This window comes from Lonchura striata, chromosome 2 (genome assembly GCF_046129695.1).
Source record: "Lonchura striata isolate bLonStr1 chromosome 2, bLonStr1.mat, whole genome shotgun sequence".
Taxonomy (NCBI): Eukaryota; Metazoa; Chordata; class Aves; order Passeriformes; family Estrildidae; genus Lonchura; species Lonchura striata.
In genome coordinates this window covers 106751545-106772035 of record NC_134604.1, presented here as the reverse complement: position 1 = coordinate 106772035, position 20491 = coordinate 106751545, and the positions used below count along the sequence as shown (strand labels likewise).

Below are 20491 nucleotides of genomic sequence, written 5' to 3'. Positions count from 1 at the left end.
TACTAAGAGAGAGCTAGTAAAATTATTGTGACTTCCCTTATTTTCTTGCATGAATTTCTCATTTTGTTTTTCTGCCACATTTCCTTTTTCTCTGTCGGTTCTCTTGGGTTTGTTATTATCTCTTTTTTATTATGCACTGTAAATAAGAGACGGACTGCAGAGGATCTGCAGGTGGAACAAGAGCAGCTATTTCATCCTGTCCTGTCCATTCTCAAACGAAAATATTCTGAATCACATCCAATCTCAAATAATTCTGACTGCACCTTTTCGCAGTCCAACTGGATGATTAACTGTGCTTTATCAGTATATGACCACCATAGCCAAATTCTTTTCATATCCTGTATCTGCAGGTCATGTCTCTACAGCTAATAATTTCATCTATCTTCAGTAGCTCCAGGAAATTTCCTTTTCAGGATAGACAGCTGCAATGGATAGATAGTGATTTCTCTGTGTGAGGAAAAATTACTATATTTCATCTCCTCTAGAAGTATAGAAGAAGCTCACAAATTTCTGATAGCCAGCAGGAAAACATGCTTTAGATAAAACATTTCACTCTGCAGAATGGTAGGGTTTGCAATTTCAGGCACTTTGCATGGCTGAAATTTTGGGACCTTCTTAGTTCCATTTCTTTGTGGAGGATTTCCTTGTTCTTTCTTTCCTTTTTCAAATACTAGGAATATGGCATGTTGGAGGGAACAGAATAATGAAAAACACACCATAAAGTCTTAAAAGACATTATGTTGTCATATTTTACAAACTGCACAATGCTTCACTTGTAGGTTTGCAATGTGGTTATGAACTCTAAAATTGCACTTTTAGAAGAAAGAGGTCCTTCATGTAGTGGTCTTTTCTTTGTAAGGATTGTTCTCTCTCCAAAACATTTCAAAACTTTTCCACATAGGTCAAGAATTATAGTTGTATCAATTTTCCAGACTGTCATTAAAACCAGGTGTTTTTTGTTTGCATACTTTAAAAAGCTGAATGTATCTCACAATATTCTCTTCCACATTAGGATAGTTTCTAACATGGGCTTGGGATCAAATTTTATTCTCACACATTTAGAAGATCAGTCAGTTAATGTAATAGGGGAAGGAAATATTATTTTATTTAATCATTAAAATGGCCTTTTTAGAGGCTGGTGCATAAAACTTTGTCCACTAGTTACAGAATAATTTTAGTGATAATCTAATTTTACACTGCTTTGACCTAGGCCACTAATGTAATGGTCTTTAAATTGAATTACTTCAGGGGGTTATTTTGTACTATTTTTCATAAATCCTTAATACAGGAAGGTGTATTTAAATTTTGTAATTCAGATGTTCACAGAGCATTTTATTTCTATATAGAGATAACTAAAATATTCAGGAAGTTATCAAACCTTTTCATCTGTTACATAAAAAGAACAGTGGTAAGAACTTGCCTTTCCTTGAATTTTATCTAAATTGATTAAAGTCTATATTCAGGATGTTTAAATACTGTCAACTGCATTTTCCCCCCAGTGGATTAGGTTCCAACTCAAGATGGACACAGAACTGTTTATAGCATATCTTGGATGTATTCTAATAATATTTTATAAGTATCTAAAATGACTCCCAAGAATGCTGTTGACTGTGCTGTCTGACCTGCCAACAAGATCTGATGCTTGCTGTGGTGTAGCTGAACTTTGATGTATTTTAATTGTCTCCTCTGACCATTCTTCTTTGTCATTTTAGCTTGTTATCCTGCACCATGAATGGAAATATGCAGAGCTGAGTCAAAGGAATAAAAGAGGTCACTTTTTTAGAATCATAATTCTTGAAATTTGGAATATTGTAATGTATTTATATTTTCTATCTACTGGCCTTTTTGGCTTTTTTTTTTTTTTTTTTTTTGCATGTGAGCGAGGAAAAAATGAGGCACTCAGAACTCAGAACCTCCCCACTTATTTATAGCTTTTTCCTTAATATGTGGGAATAGTAACTTGAAAGATAGTTGTGAATGGAATTTTAGATTTACAGCTTTTAATAAAGTATAATGTTGTAGGTGACTCCTTCCAAGGGGAATTGAGGGCCCTGTATACAAACTAGATCTAGCCCACAGAGAAGTCTTTTGCCTCCCTGGGGTCCCGATAAGAGACTCCCTGGACTGCTACTGTGGATTACTCACTTCTGGTTGTCCAGGTCAACAGTGACAAGAAGTTCTAGAGCAATGAAAAAGGACTTCAGGGCACTGGGATGACTGGTTGAAGGAAAAAGTGCTGAGGTGGTTTTCCTCAATGCCTTTGGTATCAGGGAAGAATTCTGAAAGGTCCAGGAGAGCTCACCTGATCAATACATGTCTTAAAGTTTGTTGTCATTGGCCTTTCCAATCATGGGGTGGTTTATATTTATACAGCACCACTCCTATTTGAGAAAGGTGGAATTCACTTGTCTAAAAGGGGAAAATGTTTGTTGTTTTCAGGAGTATTGATCTTCTGGAGGGCATGAAGGTTTAGCAGAGTGACCTGGACATGCTGGAGCAATGTGCTGAGGCCAGAGTCTCAACAAGACCAAGTTTCAGGTCCCGCTCTTGGGTCACAGCAACCCCAGGCAGAGCTGCAGACTGGGGAAGTGGCTGGAAAGGCGACTGGGGGAAAAGGACCTGGAAGTGCTGATCAACAGCAGCTGGACACGAGCCAGGTGTGCCCAGGGAGGCCAATGGCACCTGGCAGGGGTCAGCAATGGTGTGGGTGCAGGACCAGGGCAGGGATTGTCCCCCTGTGCTCAGCACTGGTGAGGCCACACCTCAAATCCTGTGTCCAGTTTTGGGCCTCTCACTACAAGAAAGACACTGAGGGGCTGGAATGAGTCCAGAGAAGGGGAATGGAGCTGGGGAAGGGTCTGGAGCTCAGGTCTGATGAGGAGCAGCTGAGGGAGCTGCAGTGGTTTAACCTGGAGAAAAGGGGGCTCAGTTTGATCTCTCAAACTACCTGAAAGGAGGCTGTAGCCTTGTGAGGGTCTGTCTCTTCTCCCAGGAAACCAGCAACAAGACAAGAGAAAATGGTCTCAGGCTGAGCCAAAGATCGTTCAGTTTGGACATCAGGAAGAATTTTTGCCCCAAAAGGATAGTCAGGGGTCAATATGCTGCCTGGGTAAGTGGTGGAATCACCATTCCTGGAAGTGTTGGAGATGTTCAAGTTCCAAGCACTTCATGTTATGGTTTAGCTGAAGTGGTGGTGTTTGGTCCAAGTGTTGCCTGGAATCAGAAGAAAAGCTTTTCCAAACAATGTTACAGTGCTCATATAAAGAGCAATTCTTTAATGAAAGCTTACAGGTGCACGAATACAGCTATGCAGGCAAGCAATATCAGATTTCTACATTTTTTTTAAGGTTAATCATTTAGTCTATCTATCAGGTACACCCAATAGGACTACAGTTTCCCTGTGAACCACTCTTGGGCACCTTGGAGTGTGTCCAGCAGGTTCTTGTTTTGTCCCTCAAATGCTGGTGCAAAACAAGGTGTCCTGCTTAAAAATTCTTTTCTTGACAATAAGACTAAACAGAATTTCAACAGTGTAACATAATGTGTTAGAGTTAGCTATTGTTCTAAAGTATGAAAAAATGGTAAGAAAGTTCTACAAACTCTAAAACTAGATATTAAAAATCTACAAAGCTACAAATTAAAAAGCTAAAAATCTTTAGGCATCAAAAGGTTGGACTTAATCATGGAGGTCTTTTCTAACCTTAATGATTCTCTGTGCATGAATAAGAAGGTCTACCTTTAAGAAGTCTCATTATAAGTTGCATTCTAAATTACATGAAAAACATATTTAAGCATACTTTTCCATTATCAAGTTAAATATATATGGAGATTTATATCTGGTTATTTCATAAAAGTTTGTGTGAAATTAAAAGCAGCCAAATAATTTTAGATTTTAGATTTGTTATATTTGCTTGCTACTCATCACTGCCTTGTCTTGATATGTAAAGGGAAATTGCTTTGTGATTCTCTTTTCCTGTGAATACATTCTCTTCTTTAATTTACATTTAACATACTGTCTTGCTAAAAAGTGGTCATGAAACAACTTGAAACAAGAGGTTTTGAAACAACTCACTATACTAATTTCAAAGTTGTGTTTTCTTATTTGAAGGCTGTAATTAAGATTCCATTTTTTTGCATTGTATTTCACTGTGAAGACACAGGTTTAATTACCCTGAACTTCTCCTTCTGTCCCAGCAGAATATGTCCAAAGGATGTAAGTTCATGGGGAAATTGATCCCAAAGTGTTACCAGAGAAGTGAATCGGTACTTGTGATTCTTAATATAGACCAATACTGTAGTTGACTGGGCCTCCTAATGTATGTGCAGCATATGTGAAACAGCCTGTCTGTGTCTGCTAGGATAGTTTCCATCCCCTGAAATAACATATGCCAAGCCATGAAATTTTATCTTCCATTGGCATACACACCAGAGGTTTAGTAAATATATTGGTTTCAGCTAGGGAATATGAATTTTCTGAGTTCTGAGCTATATCAATAGACTTTCATAGTCCAGGTGGGGCTGTAGATGGGTACTTGCCACTTTTTCAGGCTGTAACTTTGTTCAGCAGGTTGAATTGGCATGATGTTGTAATGCAGAAGCCACTGTGGGTTATTCAGCAGCAGGCTTTCATCAGTTTGGATGCACTACTTTAACACCACTGAAAACTCACAGATAGTGCGTCATGGATAAAAGGTAGCCTCTGATTCTTGTTTATACATATTTGAGAAACAGCAGCTTCCCGTGATGATATATTTTAATTTGCCATATGTGTGAAAAGTTGAATTAGCATATTCATCACCCAGCCCAGAAGCAGCACTACGATTGCTTTCCCAGGCAGTTCATAAATTGTGCAATTCCAGTAGTCAGTTCTGTCTCCCAGAGACAGCTCTGCATCCTCCCACAGCAAAGTGAGTGTGAGGACTTGATCAGGACTTTAAAACAAATATGACTTTGGTATTCTGTAAAAATTGAAGAGCATCTATAATTCCTACTAACTTTAGCAGTAGCCTGTTCTATGTGATGAAGATTAGAGGTCAGGTTCTGCTCTGGGAATATGCTCTTCTCCTGGATTCCTGCACAGCCTAGGTAATAACTGTGGTCTTTTTTCTGTGCAAACCATCAGAGGCTATATTGTGGTCATTACCATTTTCTTCTCTTAGGGGATTAAATGATGGAACAGAATCCCATAACTACTGTCTTGCCTGTCAACCCTATTAATAGGGTGTCACCTAGCAAATGGATGTGAAATTGATGGAAACTTGTTTACTGGGCAGGATTCATCAAAGGGCTATCCCATCAAGCAAAGAACTGGGCAAAGAGTTACTACAGCAATTTCGTGTCAGATGTGCACTTATTTAAAGTAATTTTGTTATTGTTTTAATTGATGTTGGGATTAGTGGGTGACAATCAAAGTATTTGCTCCTCTGACAGATACCTGTTAATTTCAGCAGTGTTCAAACAAATGCCAAGGTACTGAGAACCTCTTTTTCCCCTGTACTCTTACCTTTAGTCTTATTGCCACATATATCTCAAAGGAAGCTTTATGCTGTATTAGATAGACTTGCACAATGCATTTTGATTTAGGTCAAGGCCACTGAATTTGAAAGATCAGACTACATGAGATTACTTCATGTAACTCCAGAAAATTGTAGGGCAGAAGGAATCAGTGATTTAACAACTCAATACATTACACCTTCCATGCTGGTTAAAGCCTGAAAGAAAATGGTGTCTGTCCTCCTAGACTAGTCCATGGTTTAAAAAACAAAGTCTAGTGAGGGTGGAGGGCTGAGAAATCCACTTCAAAGACACATTCATGCCACAGGTTAAACCCTCAGCATAGGCACATCCACAGTGTTCTTGGTATCTGGGGCTCCATAGGGAGTTGTAATGTGATTTTCCTGCTACAGAATTTGTTATGGTAACTTGATGCTATCATAAAAGATGAGTATTTGAAACATGTAGAATAATACAAGAGGAAATATTAGCCAAATACTACAGATAGCTTAGTGTGAGGAGAAAAACCCATAAAATCCCAAAACAAACAATGAAACAAAACTAAATAACAATTATTAAAATGCCTAGCTTTCATTAAGATAGAGAGAAAATTACCTCTTTATTAACATTCCTTGATTTTTTTTTCTTTACGTGCTGAGTAGGGAAGTAAAAAGTCAGCATAGTATTGAAACAGAAAGAAAATAAGACTTTAATGAAGGTTTATCAAGAGGTTAATAAACTCTTACCCATCTCAATATCCCAGTTTTGCTGTGCATTGCTTTTCAGTACTCATTCTCTATGAATCCTTGCAGTTATATTTCATTAGCATTGAAATGCAGAATTAAAAAATGAAATTGAAATATATTTCAAATATTGCAAGAAATCATTGCATTCAAATATAATTGCAAGGTTTGATTCAATTCATTTGTTGTTGACCAATAGTATTTGAAAAGGAAAATTAAAGATGACATTGAATTTACTAAGCCTTTATTTTTGGTCGTTGTCCACAAGGTTTTTCAAGTAAAGTTTCAGGGAGCAGTGTAGACATACTTTATATATTGAGTTTAAACATAGGAGCAAAATGGCCCCTTTTTGAGACTTAAAAGTGTATAGATTTCAGCAAGTTTATTGCAGCAAAAAGAACAGCATATTTTCACCAATAAAATTATGTGTTAGCTCAGATAGTGACATACCTGGCACAAAATCATGTCTGCTGTCACAGTTATGATAACAGAATGTGGACAGAAAGTTAACTTGGAGAGTCAGAGTGGGTAGTCATCAATACAAATTAGGACAAGGTAATCAACCTATATAGTAGGTGGATGAAGAGAGGAATACAAAAAGACCCCAATGATTTTGATATCCAGTTCATTTTGATAACTCAGGTATTATTTCACTAACATTACTAGAAAAAAAAAAATGAAATAAACCATGAATCTTGGACCTCTAGACGTAGTTTATCTTTTCTTTTACAATTTTCAGTGGGTTTGGATTTTTGTTTGTTTTGGTTGGTTGGTTTGGCTTTTGTCTTAATTGTAGAGTTTTGTCCATTATTTATTTGGTCAGTACTTGGCAAAATGAAGCTGCTATATATTGGGAGACATTATTTAGAATTTCCTTGTTTGCACATGGATTACACCTTCCCAGATTAAAAAAGAAATTGCTAGAGAATATGTTGTTAATTCAGTCAGTTGTTGTTAATGGAGGTGCCTCCTTAGACCTTTAGGTTCTGTCATTACTACTGTGCTTTTATTTTTAATTAATTTCTGTAAGTGTTTTTACTACCTAAGTGGTAGTTGAGTACTCACAATTGCAGTCTTCTTTTAAAACTTTTAATCATTCCTAACTCAGTATTGTTGTTGCATCTCATTAGACAGTTTTAATGCCACGTACTGTATGAAGAAATTTTAACCAGTGCACTCTTCATCAGCTGGTAGTGTAAAACAGACAAAACAACAGAGCCTCTTAAATGAGATTTCTCATGCCTGTCTTTCTTACTATGAATTTGTGCTAACTTTTTACTCATTTTATTGAGACCTTCAAGATGAAGTGACCTACCACTGTTCATTTTGGTAATGTTACTCTTTTCCGTCCCTCTTTGCTTTTGATTTTTCTGGTGATCCTCTTTGTCCCTAGCTGCCACTATCCTTGTGTTTGCCCCAACACCAGTTCTGAACAGAAGCTTGTCTGCTGGTGTTTTACAGCTTCTCATGGAGTTTTGGGACTATTCAGTCTTAGTGCTTATGCTATGGTTAATCTAGACTGCCTGTGATTTTATTTTTCAGGAAACTGAAGCAGCAGTGCAGGCTAAACAGCCGAATGTGGAAGAGGTTTTGTCTAAAGGGTGTCATTTATATAAGGAAAAACCAGCTACTCATCCAGTAAAGGTAATGAAGCAACCTTTAGCAATATCCATTGCTGTGTAATAGGTTATGCTTCCCCTGTTGTACACTTGTCCTTGATGTGCTCTGTTTAAAATCAATAAAAGAACCCAGCAAATGGCATTTGTTCTATTCTGTGATGGCATAGCCAGCGAAAATGTAATGCTGCCAGCTAAAAAACTTATGCACATTGTGATGGGAATATTGTTTATCACATTAAGGTTCTTTTACACATTCAAGAGTAATTCACACAAAAAGCAAATGACATTTTTGTTGTGTAATTATTAGCAACATGTAACTTGTTTTTAAACTCCTTTATTTTAAATTTCACTTTCATAAATTTTGTCAAATTTAAAAAAAGAACAGATTTTCTAGAAAAGGTGAGAATTAATTTATAAACAGAGTACTTTGCTTGCCTTTTTTTTTTTAATTTCTTTTTAATTTTGAAGGAAAGAACACATGGCAACATAGAACTTTCTCACTCAATTTCTCTGCCAAATTTTATCTAGAATGACTGAGTTGATTCTGTTTTGGAGCAGAGGACACATTGTTTGGAAGGCTATGCCTCCCAGCACTTCTCTTTTAGAAAAATGTACTGTAGAATCCTTTTCCTCAGCTTACAAATCAGCTATAAGGGGATATTTTATACACTTTTCCTAAAGACTATGAGGACCTTCACTGAGTCTAGAGTGTCATTTTTCTGTGGATTCCTGTGGAATCTTGAGGTAATCAGCAAGAATCCTCCTATGTCTGGTTCAGCTGCTTTTCAAGCAGGAGACCAAACTAGTGAGGTCAATACCATACAGCCAGAGCTTGGTCTGGTTTCTAGTATTATAACTGCTAATTAAGTATCTGTAAACATAATGATTAAGAGTTCCCAGAAACAGTAATAGTGACTTATTGATTACACTAAATATTTACTTCAATTGCTTCTGACTGGGCCAAGATAGTAAACTTTGTATTTAGAGCTTTTCAAAGCATATGGCACTCTGAAATCACAATTGGCAGAAAAATGGTTTCTTCATAAAAAAGATGTCTGTAGGTGATGTCCGCAGTGAATTTCTTGTTTTTCCGTCTCTCTTTAGTTACTATAGTTGGAGAATTATTTTCCTACTTTTACAAAATTTCCTCTGAATTACTTGTCAATCCCACCAGCAGATCTCCATTCACAGGAACACATGAGTGAACTGATATCCACTTTAGAAATTAATACATGTTAAAGAATGATTAGGTTTCTCATCTTCTTTCCTCAAAGAAATGCCCTTTGGTAGATGTGCATTTTTAATAATCAGTTCTCCCAAACATGATAAAATGCTAAAAGAGGTAAATTTAAGGTGACTTGAGTGGGCAGAAGCAAGACTCTTTTGGGTGTTTTGCTTGGCTAATAAATCCCTATTTTTGTTGGGAACTGAAACATCATCTGCACGCTGAATGGATGATGGAACAAGAATCATTCCCCAAAGACTGCATTTACTCATTTTGTGTGACTTCAGCTGCAGTCTTTGGGGATCTTATTTCACATTTTAACAAGAGTGCTCAAAACAACTGAAAGCTAGAGGTTTTGGCTTTCTAGATTTTTTAATTGCATGTAAAGAATTGCAAAATGTATGCTGGTATTTTCAAGAGGAAGAGCTAGTACTTGTTTTATGTAAGGATGACAGAAGTATAAATAATGTTGAAATTATTTTGTTTAGCCCAAAATTCTGACACAGAAGTGTATGTATTTTAAATGTTCACATCAAAGGCTAAAACGTGCCATTTTTTACCACATTTACTGGAAAAAGATGACTCTTTAAATATTATAATGTTCCTTAAGTTGCAGTTTTGACAATGGTATTATGATATTATCTGTGAGGACATTAGTAACTTGTGGAGTAATGCATATTTATTTTTTAGTCCGTCTTTGATTGCATTGTACTTGTTTCTTTGCATTCTGTGGTTCATTTAATTGTGCAAATGGTGAAGTTAATTTCTGGTTCAATGTCTGTCTAGTGTAATAAGTCATAAAGCAGTGGTTCTGTGCTGTCAGGACTGTTGAATTGCTGTTTTGATGCTGTAGGTAGGTTTCCTTAAGTCATCATTTTTCCTGAGTTACTTTCAACAAAGTCTGCTATTTATATGTTTCAACACAAAGTTTTTGATTAAAATCAAAATAATTTTCTACACAAATGTATTTTGTGTAATCAAAAATAATTTTTACTCAGATTAAGATGGTTTTGGAAAGATATTAGCAAGTTCACAAAGCTAAGAACTCAAACTTTTAGAAAATTATTTAATTACAGCTGCTCTTGTACCTTTGGTTTAGACTGAACCATCCTTAATTCAGTCCAGGGTATGGACATCACTCACATTGCAAGGAGCAATTCAATACTTAGACCCATAGTTCTTATTTAGTGTGTGGCACAGAAAAAAAAAAAAAAAAAAAAGATAAAATTACATGCCTTTTTTAAAAGCATTAATTACTTGTCTAGCGTTGCTTGACAAATTTGTAAATTATTTAGTTCTCTGGGGCAGCTTTGATTTTTTTCCTCCATTATTTCCCAAATTCACCACAAATTTTCCCATTCTTTTCAATAAATGAAGTAGAGGTCCTATTGATTTATTCTTACCACCAGCCTTTCCTGTGCTCAAAAGCAGTATGTGCCAGAAAATTAGAGATATCCCTGCAATTTTTGTGCATTTTATCTGAAATAATGTTTATAGTTAAAATTATTCTGTCATTTCCTAATGCTTAGCTGCTTATCTTTGCAACCTTTATAATATATTCTCATTATAGTATTTTGAATGTAAATTAAATCCCATGGATATATATTGATGCATATTTAATCTTATCTCATAGTTATGTCACTGAAATAAGTATATTTTCACACCTTCACTAAGCATACTAAAATAGAATTTTGCAACACAAGTCTGTAAAAACATTTTTGTTGGCAAATCAAATCCTTGTATACGCTGATTCAAGAGTCAAGAATGGGATGAGATGTGTGATCCTTTAAGCACTAGCACTTTAATAATCAGACCTATTCACTTTTATAAAATGGATTTCATGCTTTTGAAATGCATTTCTGTAAAGCTTTTGAAGGTGAGGGAGAGAGAGGTTACTGCTGGTGTCAGTGGCAATAAAAAGGATGTAAGCCCCAATCTCATGATTAACAGCATTTAATCAGAGCAGTTTATTCAAGAAAGGATTTCTGTGCCAGTGGAAGAGCTGTGGTTCCTTGCCACAGCACTCAATTTTTCTTTTCCTCTGGTGAGTGAGAAGTAGTGAGAAATTTATTTTCATTGTTCTCAGTCTTGCATTTAAAAGACTACATTTCTCTCTCTAAATATTCATATATAATTTTAGTGCTGTCAGTAAGATTAGTCCACATAAGGGTGTTAACATCACTTAAATTGCACCAGTGCTGACATTTAAAGAAAATCTATGAATTCTGTGCTAAGTGCAACATATTTGGATGTTCATGCTTGTCACCAGAGCTCTAGAGCTGCAATTACAGCAAAATTGTGGTGCTCAAAGAAGTTAATATTTTAATGCATGCATGTCAATTTATGCCAGATGCAAGATCAAACTGGAATTTTGATAGAAGGCTTTAAAACTGGTTGCTCTCTTGTTTAGTGGTGCAGCTGTTGCCCTGGACAACCACTGTAAAGTGTGTGGTGGGCATGTTTTATATTTGGTTGCTGGCAAGAAATCTCTGGCTCATATATGTAAGAATGATTAAGTAGCTACTCATGACAAGGATCAATATTAGAATGATGGAATAGAGCCCAAATCCTGGCCCTGCATGAGACAGCCCTAGAATCACCCCATGTCCCTGAGAGTGTTGTCCAAACACCACTTGAACTCAGACTGGCTTGGAGCTGTGACCACTTCCCTGGGGAGCCTGGTCTGGTACCCAGGCATCCTCTGGGTGAAAAATCTTTTCCTGATATCCAAACCTTCCCCACTACCTCAGAGTCTGTGTGTGTGCATGAGTACATACATATTTCAATTTAATGAGCATTGCTCTCCATCCATCTCCTATTGACCTCTGTCAGCTTAGACTCTAAGTAATTAAAGTACCTTTCTTAATAGGCACCCTGTTTCTATCACTGCTGGATTGTGATCTCAACTATATATCTGATTGTGGATTGAAACCATAGAGTGCTAAAAGCATTCTTGAGCTGTCCCTTTTTGTAGCAGAGAATCATATAGCAGCTTAAAGAGAAATGCTGTCTTAATTTTAAGAGTTTAGATATGTCAGCATAGAGCTTCATCCTTCTTTACAATTCTTAAAGCAAGAAAAAAAGAGAGGCACAGACAATATTTTCAAATCTGAATGCCTCTCAGGGCTATCTGAAGTGTTATTCACACTCCAGATTTTCATGCAGGTTTTGTTCACTGCACGGGACTATGTGCTCACACACTGAAGTTTATGGTGCCCTGAAGACTCCAAACACTTTTTTTTTTTCTTTTAATTTAATGGGTGGAATAATAAATTCTGCATATGATGCTAGAAATTGCAGAGGTTTTATTGAAAAGCTTTTTGAAATACATAACTCGCCTTTCTATTTTAATTTAAAAAATTATCATCTCAGGTTCACAGTGCTTAAAAGCCAAGCATCTTGGGCTGGGGGGCTGTCACTGGCAGGGTCAGGATCAGGCCATATGAGGACAATCAAACACAGCCCCGGGTGGCTGGGCAGGGCCAAGGGAACGGGATGAGGTTGGTCCAGGAAGTCACTCTGTGCTCAGGGTCAGAAACCTGTGCTGGTTCTGAGTTGGCTCTGAGCTTCAGCAGACAAACTTTGAGATGAAAAGATGCTTTTAGGGCCCTGACACGAGAAAACTCTTTTGTAACACATATGGAAAGTATTTTACTTGTCCGTCTCCCTCATTTGTGAAAATTCATTGTTGTACCTTTCTGTTTCATATTTTTTTTAATTCAGGTGATCCACCAGATATAAAAAAAAAGCCTACTTAATTTAGTTACATTGCATTTATATTTGTTTACATTACAAATCCCTGTTGGATGGGACCCTGAGGAAACTGATCTATTGGGTGGCATCCTTTCCCATGGTGGGAGGGGAGCTGGAACTAGACAATCTTTAGGGTTCCTTCCAGCACAAACCATTCTTGATTCTGTGATGCATTAATTTATGTATTATAAATTTAATATTTAGTTATTTTCTATTCTAGAAAAAATTAGAAGACTTGAATGCTGACTGGAAGGCAATACAAAACTTAATTCAACAACTAAAGGAAAAGCCAGCATTAGCAGCCTTTGGCCATCTGTCTTCAGGTGTCTGTAAGTATTTCAGTATATATATTTTTTTAAATTACAGATCACACCATTAAAATGAAAATGGCTGGTGACTGTATAAATTAATTCTGCATCCTTAAAAGTGCTTCTATAGCATTCAAGTTGCTTTTTTATCATTGCCTTTCTATTTTATGCAGTGTATCCCAGAAGACAAATTAGATTATGATTTCATGAAAAGGTTGCAGAATGCTTTTCAAATTATTACTGTTTCAAAGTCAATTTTCTTTCATTCCATGATGAGGTGAGGTTTTGACTTTCTGCATATACTAGTGGAGGAAATACTACAAAGGGAGACAAATTATTTAAATTAATAGATAATAATGTTACAGGTCAAGTATCTGTAGATTGGTCACAGAATGAAATTCTGGAATTATTACTACTGATGGGGCAATAAAGTCAGTCAAAACAAACCTTGTCTATTAACAGAGAAAGTCATATGACAACATGGTAGGAAGAATTCTGCAGTTAAATCCTAGGTCTGTGATTTGTATTTCTTCTTGTCTTGCATTCATGAATACACAACAATACACCTGATGTTTGTTTCATTTAAATTATTTTGACAATATATATATTAGATTATTCTCATAGCTCTCTGTGTTGTCTTGTTCCCAACAAGGATTGCAAACTCTTATTTTCTTTTTCCTTGATAAATGGATTTTATTTCCAGTGCTTTCCTTTATAATGTAGTAATTAAGCATGGGTGAAAAAGAAACACTTAACAGAAGCATTGTACTCAATCTCAGCTTCTAAAGCCTCTAAGATTCTTTACTTGATATTGAACCATTTTGGTTGCTTGAATGAAGAATGTTACCTATACCATTTGTAAAACTGCTCATCATAGCAGAAGGAAATCTGTCCCCCCAACCTCTGTCAGATTGTCTGTAACTCAGGCTGTGATACAGCTGCAGTAATCACTTGGAATTGGATTACATGTGGATTGTTGGTCCCTCTTGTTTTTAACATGTTCTAGTGGGTAACATACAATAAAAGCTCATACTGGGCAATTCTCTACCTTCTAATAGTGGTCCTCCAGGACAGCAAAGAAGAAAACACTTTTTTTTCAGAGAAGTACATAATTGCTCCCTAGAGAGAGAATTGAGATACCTCAGTACCAGAAGATAGTCCAGCTCCTGCTCAAATAGCATGTATGAGTTTGAGAAAAGGAGTTGTCTTGCTCGTGACGTGTTGAATCGTACTAAAAAGAAACTATTATTTTTGTTTAGTCCCTTAGAACTGCTGTGGTTCCAGTGGCAATTATTTCAACTTTCTAAAAAGAGACAAATGCCACTACTATATTTTTAAACAAGTAGTGCAACAACATTCTTGCTTTGCATGATTGTATTCCAATGCATTCTATAGGAATTCATGTAGTGGCATGGGGGAGTGAAGATGTGTAATCATTTTTTGCTGTGCTAAACTTGCTGTTTCAGTTTTCTGTGTGAACAGATTATGTCAGGCTCCAGAGGGAAAGAGTGTTGGCAAGTTGTGAGTTTGCTGTTACAAAAGAAATTATAATAATGGAACAAGAGTGAGAACATGGAGTAGTAATGAGATATATTTTTATATTACCTCATTTCTAGCTGAAGAATTGCAAAATTACCCACCTTAATGCAAGACGTAGTCTCTGACTGCTAACGTTTCTGAGACTCAGCAGATGGAATTGTACATGCAGTAAATGAAAGCACTGGTGTTCTATAAAGGATTAAGCAGGAAGTAAGATTGATTTCCCTTTTATTGGAATGAGCACTTAAAATCTGAACCTGTGCTTATAACACTAATTCATAATTTTTCTTTATTTTAGTCAGTTTACTGTGATCACCTCATTATAGGTGTATTGACATAGAACTGTAGAGTTCAAAAGGGACCTGGGGAGACATCTATTCCTTTTGCTCAAAGCACAGTTGATTAGTGCAGGTTGCTGAGGGTCATGTCCAGTCAGGTTTGTAGTGTCTCCAAGGAAAGAGACTCTACAACCTCTCTGGGCAACTATTTCCAGTGTTGAGCAACACTGTCAGTAAAAAACGTTTCTTCTTCTATTCAAATAGAATGTCTAGTATTTCAATTTTTGCATAGTGCTTTTCATCCTGTCTCTGTGCTTCATTGAAGACAGTCTGGATCTGTCTTTATTCCTCCAATCAGATATATAAACACATAGATATGATCCTCCCAAGCCTTTTCTTCTCCAGGCCAAAAGAGCAGTTTTCTACAAAGATAGGAAAAGATATCTGCTACTAAGGTATTTTTGTAATTCATTTAAAAGAATGGGAGGAGAGGAGGCAAGAAATTGAATGTCATGGGACTAGTAATTCTGTGGTAAAAGTTCTGCAGTTATTTTAACCACTCATGTTACAGACATTTTTATGGCCTTATTTGTTCTGTGCTGCTGACTCTTTTAAACTATAGGGACTCAAAATGGTTATAGGAGGCTTTAACCAAGCCTCCAAAAGATAAACTATCTCATTAAAGGTCATTTGTGAAGAAAGATACACCAAATTGTTTTGGAAGGGTTTTGTGAAGCAATGTCAGTATTTCCTGTTGACAATTATTCACTTCCTGATCCTACAGGGACTTTTAGGGACATCAAGATTGAATAATGTTGGCATGTGTATTTGAGACCAGGGAATGAAGATGTAACTGGCTCATCTCTAGTGTCCTGTCAGGTATCATTTGGTCTGATTACAGGAACTGGTCTGGTTACAGGAACTCAGACAGAAAATCTTAATAAATTCCATCTGGTGGCTGTTACAGAGGTAAAGCACACTGGTTATAATTGTTTCTAGGTCTGCATATTATAGTTTCTTTGGCAGAAGAAGCATTAAGAAATAGTTCTTCGTATTCCACCAGTCCAGTGTGCCCTCAGGCATAAGGAACAGGAATTATTTCTCCAGCTCAAAAAATGTACTTAGCTGAAGGGTATGCCTAAAACCTTAGTGAAGATTGACTTCCAGGATAAGATGAATCAGGAAGAAAATCACACTTGCTATCTGTACTTGACAGGATAATGTGAAATGGTGTGAATGTCTCTATCCAAATACCTTGATGCATTGCTTAGCCAGCAGTTTGAAAACATTTTAAACAGAGAAAAATGCAGTTCTGGAATGTGCTTTTCCAGGAGGGAGTTTTTAATAGCATCATTAGCATTCATATTACTTCTTTTTCTTCTTTTGCACTGAAGTGTTATGCCTGTATTTATTACTAAGTCAGGTAAAGGTACACACTGTTTTGTAAACCCCTCTGAATGCATTGTGGGGTGGGAGGTGCTCCTGACTTGTCCTGGAGGAAGATATTTTCCATAATTTTTCTTCATTCCAGTAAGATGCTAGGGGAAAATTTTGGCCAGTTTTATTTAAAGCTACCTGGAAAATACAATTTCTTTAAATGGATGTGTATTTATTTTCAGTTATGCTGTACTTGAAGTTAGTGAAATTTTAGTCCTACAAATGAATCCACCTGAAAATCCTCTGTCAACTAATTTTGCATTTTACATATTAAAACTGTGAGTGATACATTATTTTAATCCTCTTGACTTTTAACTTGTTCAGTGAGAAGTTCTTTGTGTACCAGCAATTTCTTTTTTTCTTGACTGCTTACACAAGTTTTTTTCCCTTTTTATGTCTTTTTTTGGTATGAAATTCCTAATCAAGTGAAACAAAACAACGTGTGACTGAAATGAAGAGTGACAATTATAATCAACTACAATGGTGAAATTTCTTCTGAAATTAGGTAGAATTGGTCCCTTTAAACTTTAAAAATTATCAGTCTTATTTTGGAGCATCATTTGTAGGAGGTCTGAAAAAGATAAAGATAAAAATTATAGGTTGTGTTTAAAAGATTGCAGCAGGGTTGCATTGACAGAAAGACTTTATATGCTTTCTTAGGTGTTGTACACTTACTACAATTAAAGGAAAGCCAATTCTGCTTCACCAGAGCTCACCATCAGCACTTGCCATCAACTTTAGGTATCTTTAAATGCCTACAATCAATGCTCTTCTGTGCTTTCAGTATAGCTTGCTTTAGGAGTAGGTGTCAGACACTACAGACACAGAACCAAAGACTTCCCTTTGGAAGGGAAGAAGGCTTTTCAGGATTTAGAATGGGAGAGGAGTGAGGTATCATGCTGACTCCATTAGACTTGAGCTGTAATGTGAAGAGTGTGAGCTGCAGTAAGTTCACCAGCAGCAATGGTGGTGGAGAGAACTCATCACTTATTAACCCATATATTCAACTGGGTACAGGGAAAGTATTCACAGCAGTCACCTCCAGAGTCTAAAATACCATGAGTCTTTAGGTTTGAATCAGGACAGTGATATTTGGTGATACAGTGATATTCCCCAGTGAATCTAGGGAGAGCAGTGATAACAGAATTGCATTTGCTTAACCTTTGGTATTTTACTTGCAGGAGTTGGTATGTCTCCTTCTGTTTGGGAAATACAGTTTGGTTTTTATTTCTCTGTGAAGCAAACCCCCACCTGGACTAGGCATGCTGCGTTGTTCCAGGCTTGTAAGATCATATACAACAGTTCTTGAAAAATCTCAGTTACTCTGTGTATGCACCTCTGTGGCTTAATGCAGCTGGAATTCATTACCTCACTGCTTGCAGTATATAACATAAGAATAAACTGCTGGTGCTACTAAGAATATACCATTCATGAGCCTGTATGTTTTTGAGGAAACCTGGCACTAAACAAAAGCATGTATGTGAAAATACACACCTTGATGAAATAACTTAAGGTTTAAAACTAAAATCCACTTACCTCAGAAGCTGAAAGTGCTTCTATAGTGCTAGGGCATGTACTATATACATCTGGAATTTTATTTTGTTTTAAAATTGCATAGTTAATTTTTAAATATTCCATACTGGTTATTTCTAAGATAGGGGGATGTACAGATGGACATAGCAGTATCCTGTGTTATGAAGTCTGCCCTGTTAAATCTCTGACATGATATTTGGTTTAATATTTTCAGTGAGAATGAAGGATTCTTTGTTTAGGAAACTATAACCATTGAAATATATTCATTTCCATGGACTTCAGAGCTGGATTGCATAATGTTCCTCTGCCTCTAAAACACACAAACAATTTGTATTTAAGAGGTAATCAGGAGACAATAACAAAAATGTAAGAAACAAAATGACAACAACTCGCTTTGGGCAAAAAAATGCACAAAAGATACACTTTAATTTTTTCATATTTCAAAGCTAATGTGCTTTGAAGCAGTCATTGTTTATATATTATGCTCAGTGCTTGAGTGAACACATATGATGTAGTTCAGCACTATTCCTCAGAATTCCAAAAGCTAGTCTTAAAACTCCTTGTGCACCTGAGAATATTACAATATGTGTATTCAAAGGGCAAATGTAAAATCAGGTATTTTAGTGTCTATATTGTTTATAACAGCTGGCATAATATAATTGAGACCAAGAATACTCAAAATAATTCTTTGGGAAAGACTGAAAAAATCAATGGGTGTGTGCATCTACAATGTTTTCAATACTGATGGACCTCTGTGTTGATATTAAGTGTTGAAATTAGACTTCTGTTGCACATAGTCTTCACTATTAAAAAGAAGTTTGCTGTCAGCTATTAAAAAACTTTCATAACTTAAAATTAAATTAAGTAAATAACTTAATTTTCTAGAACCATTCTCCAGTGAGTTGGACAGTAAAACCCACAGCATGCAACTGTTGAGACAAGTAGCTCTTGTGAAGCATTTTGGTTCACTTTGGTTATAGGACACCAGTAAAACAGATCACTCTCATGAGCTGTTGTAGAAATACTATTTCCAATAATGATCATGTGTCTAGAACCATATAGTTTCTGATACTTGTGTATATTGACTCTAAAGTAAAAGCCTACTTTTAATATTAGCTATAATTTGGTTTAATGCTATGAAAATTTTTACAAAAATAAAATGCAAGAGGGAAACTGAATATGTAAAAATGCAGTAGGGAAGTATCACAGAAAATACCTTGAGCTATTAAAACATTGGAGACCAGTAACAGTAGACTTCTCTTTAGTCAGCTGGCCTAACAAAAGTTGCTCATGCTTGTATAAGTGGATTACTAAAGGAACAGATTACTGTCTTTACCTTTTCTTTTGGATGAAGGAATAAATAATGGTTTATATAAATAATTTTAGTAGATTTGGGTTTGAGTCATTTTACTTTATAGACTAACGTAATAAAGAGGTTCAGAGATGCCAGCCTGAGATGGCCCTGTTATGGGTAAATTGCCATATATCTCTTTTCCCCTTTATATTCAGAAAGGAAGTGTCTAATCATTCCATCTGATTTCCATTAAGAAGCTTTTTTATTTCTCACAAATGTGACACACACAGCAAATAACAATATGGCACAAAACTGAGTCTGTTGCCACTTGATTGGAGATTTTTCAAGGTCAGGACCCAGTTTCACAAGCAGTTCTATTTTTCAATACAGCTGACATCAGACACAAGCTGAAGACAAACTTGTCTAATAAAGCTTTCAGATTCAATTTTCTCTCTGCATATAGCTTCAGGAATCTCTGGAGGTCATTCACAGCATGTGCTGTAACACCAACAGGGAGAAGTAATGAAAAGCATCTATATAAAAAGCTGACACTCTGCCTTCCAAGCTGCATGAATAAAAACATAATAAGCAAGTTTAGAAACACAAATCTCTGTTATTCTCAGAATTTCTATTTTGATCTTTATAACATATCTTGATTTGAGGATTTGCTTCTGGTTTTTCTGACAGATGAAAAATGTATGCAAAATATACTTAAGCCACAAATGCCCAATTTGAATAAAAACAAAGGTTACCCCTTTATATTTACCATCCTGTTTCAGGGATCTGGCAGTAGGTTCCCCTTTGAAAGATCTGTAATAAACAGGTGTGATTGCAGTTTACAAAAGGAACGTGAACTTCTACTTGTTTTTTCAGGGCTCAGCTATTAAATATAACTCAGTCTGGGTTACAAAGAATTTTTATTATACTCATACCTATGATGAAATATAAATCAGAAAGTCAAGACAGGAGTTGGCTGCTTTGCTGCTATTAAAGACAATATGGAACCAAGGTCTACTTTTCCTATTCTGTAACAAGTTGTTGAAGCACAGCTGTCAAGATTTATGGTGTAAATAAGATTAATGCTATCATTAGTCTTTCAAAGGACCATATTTACCCATTCAATTTTTAAAATACAATCTGTTATTTTCTTCTGAGGAGCAAGCTTTGCAGCTTGCTTTCTTTCATTTAATGTCTTGATCAATAGTTAGTAGCAGCAGGACATGCCAGATTTATTTTGGTTAAATCCCATGAAATGTAAGTAATAGCATA

The 20491-nt window shown here is 36.1% G+C and overlaps 1 protein-coding gene across 16 annotated transcripts in view; it reads left to right on the top strand.

Moving 5' to 3' along the window:
• DMD (dystrophin) overlaps positions 1 to 20491 on the top strand; it is a 1151138-nt gene that overhangs the window by 802701 nt on the left and 327946 nt on the right. For all 16 annotated transcript variants that reach the window (XM_077781657.1, XM_021553010.3, XM_021553014.3 and 13 more), the window contains 2 exons: positions 7779 to 7880; positions 13054 to 13162. In XM_077781657.1, the coding sequence (XP_077637783.1) occupies positions 7779 to 7880; positions 13054 to 13162 (211 nt within the window). The remainder of the gene's footprint in view (positions 1 to 7778; positions 7881 to 13053; positions 13163 to 20491) is intronic.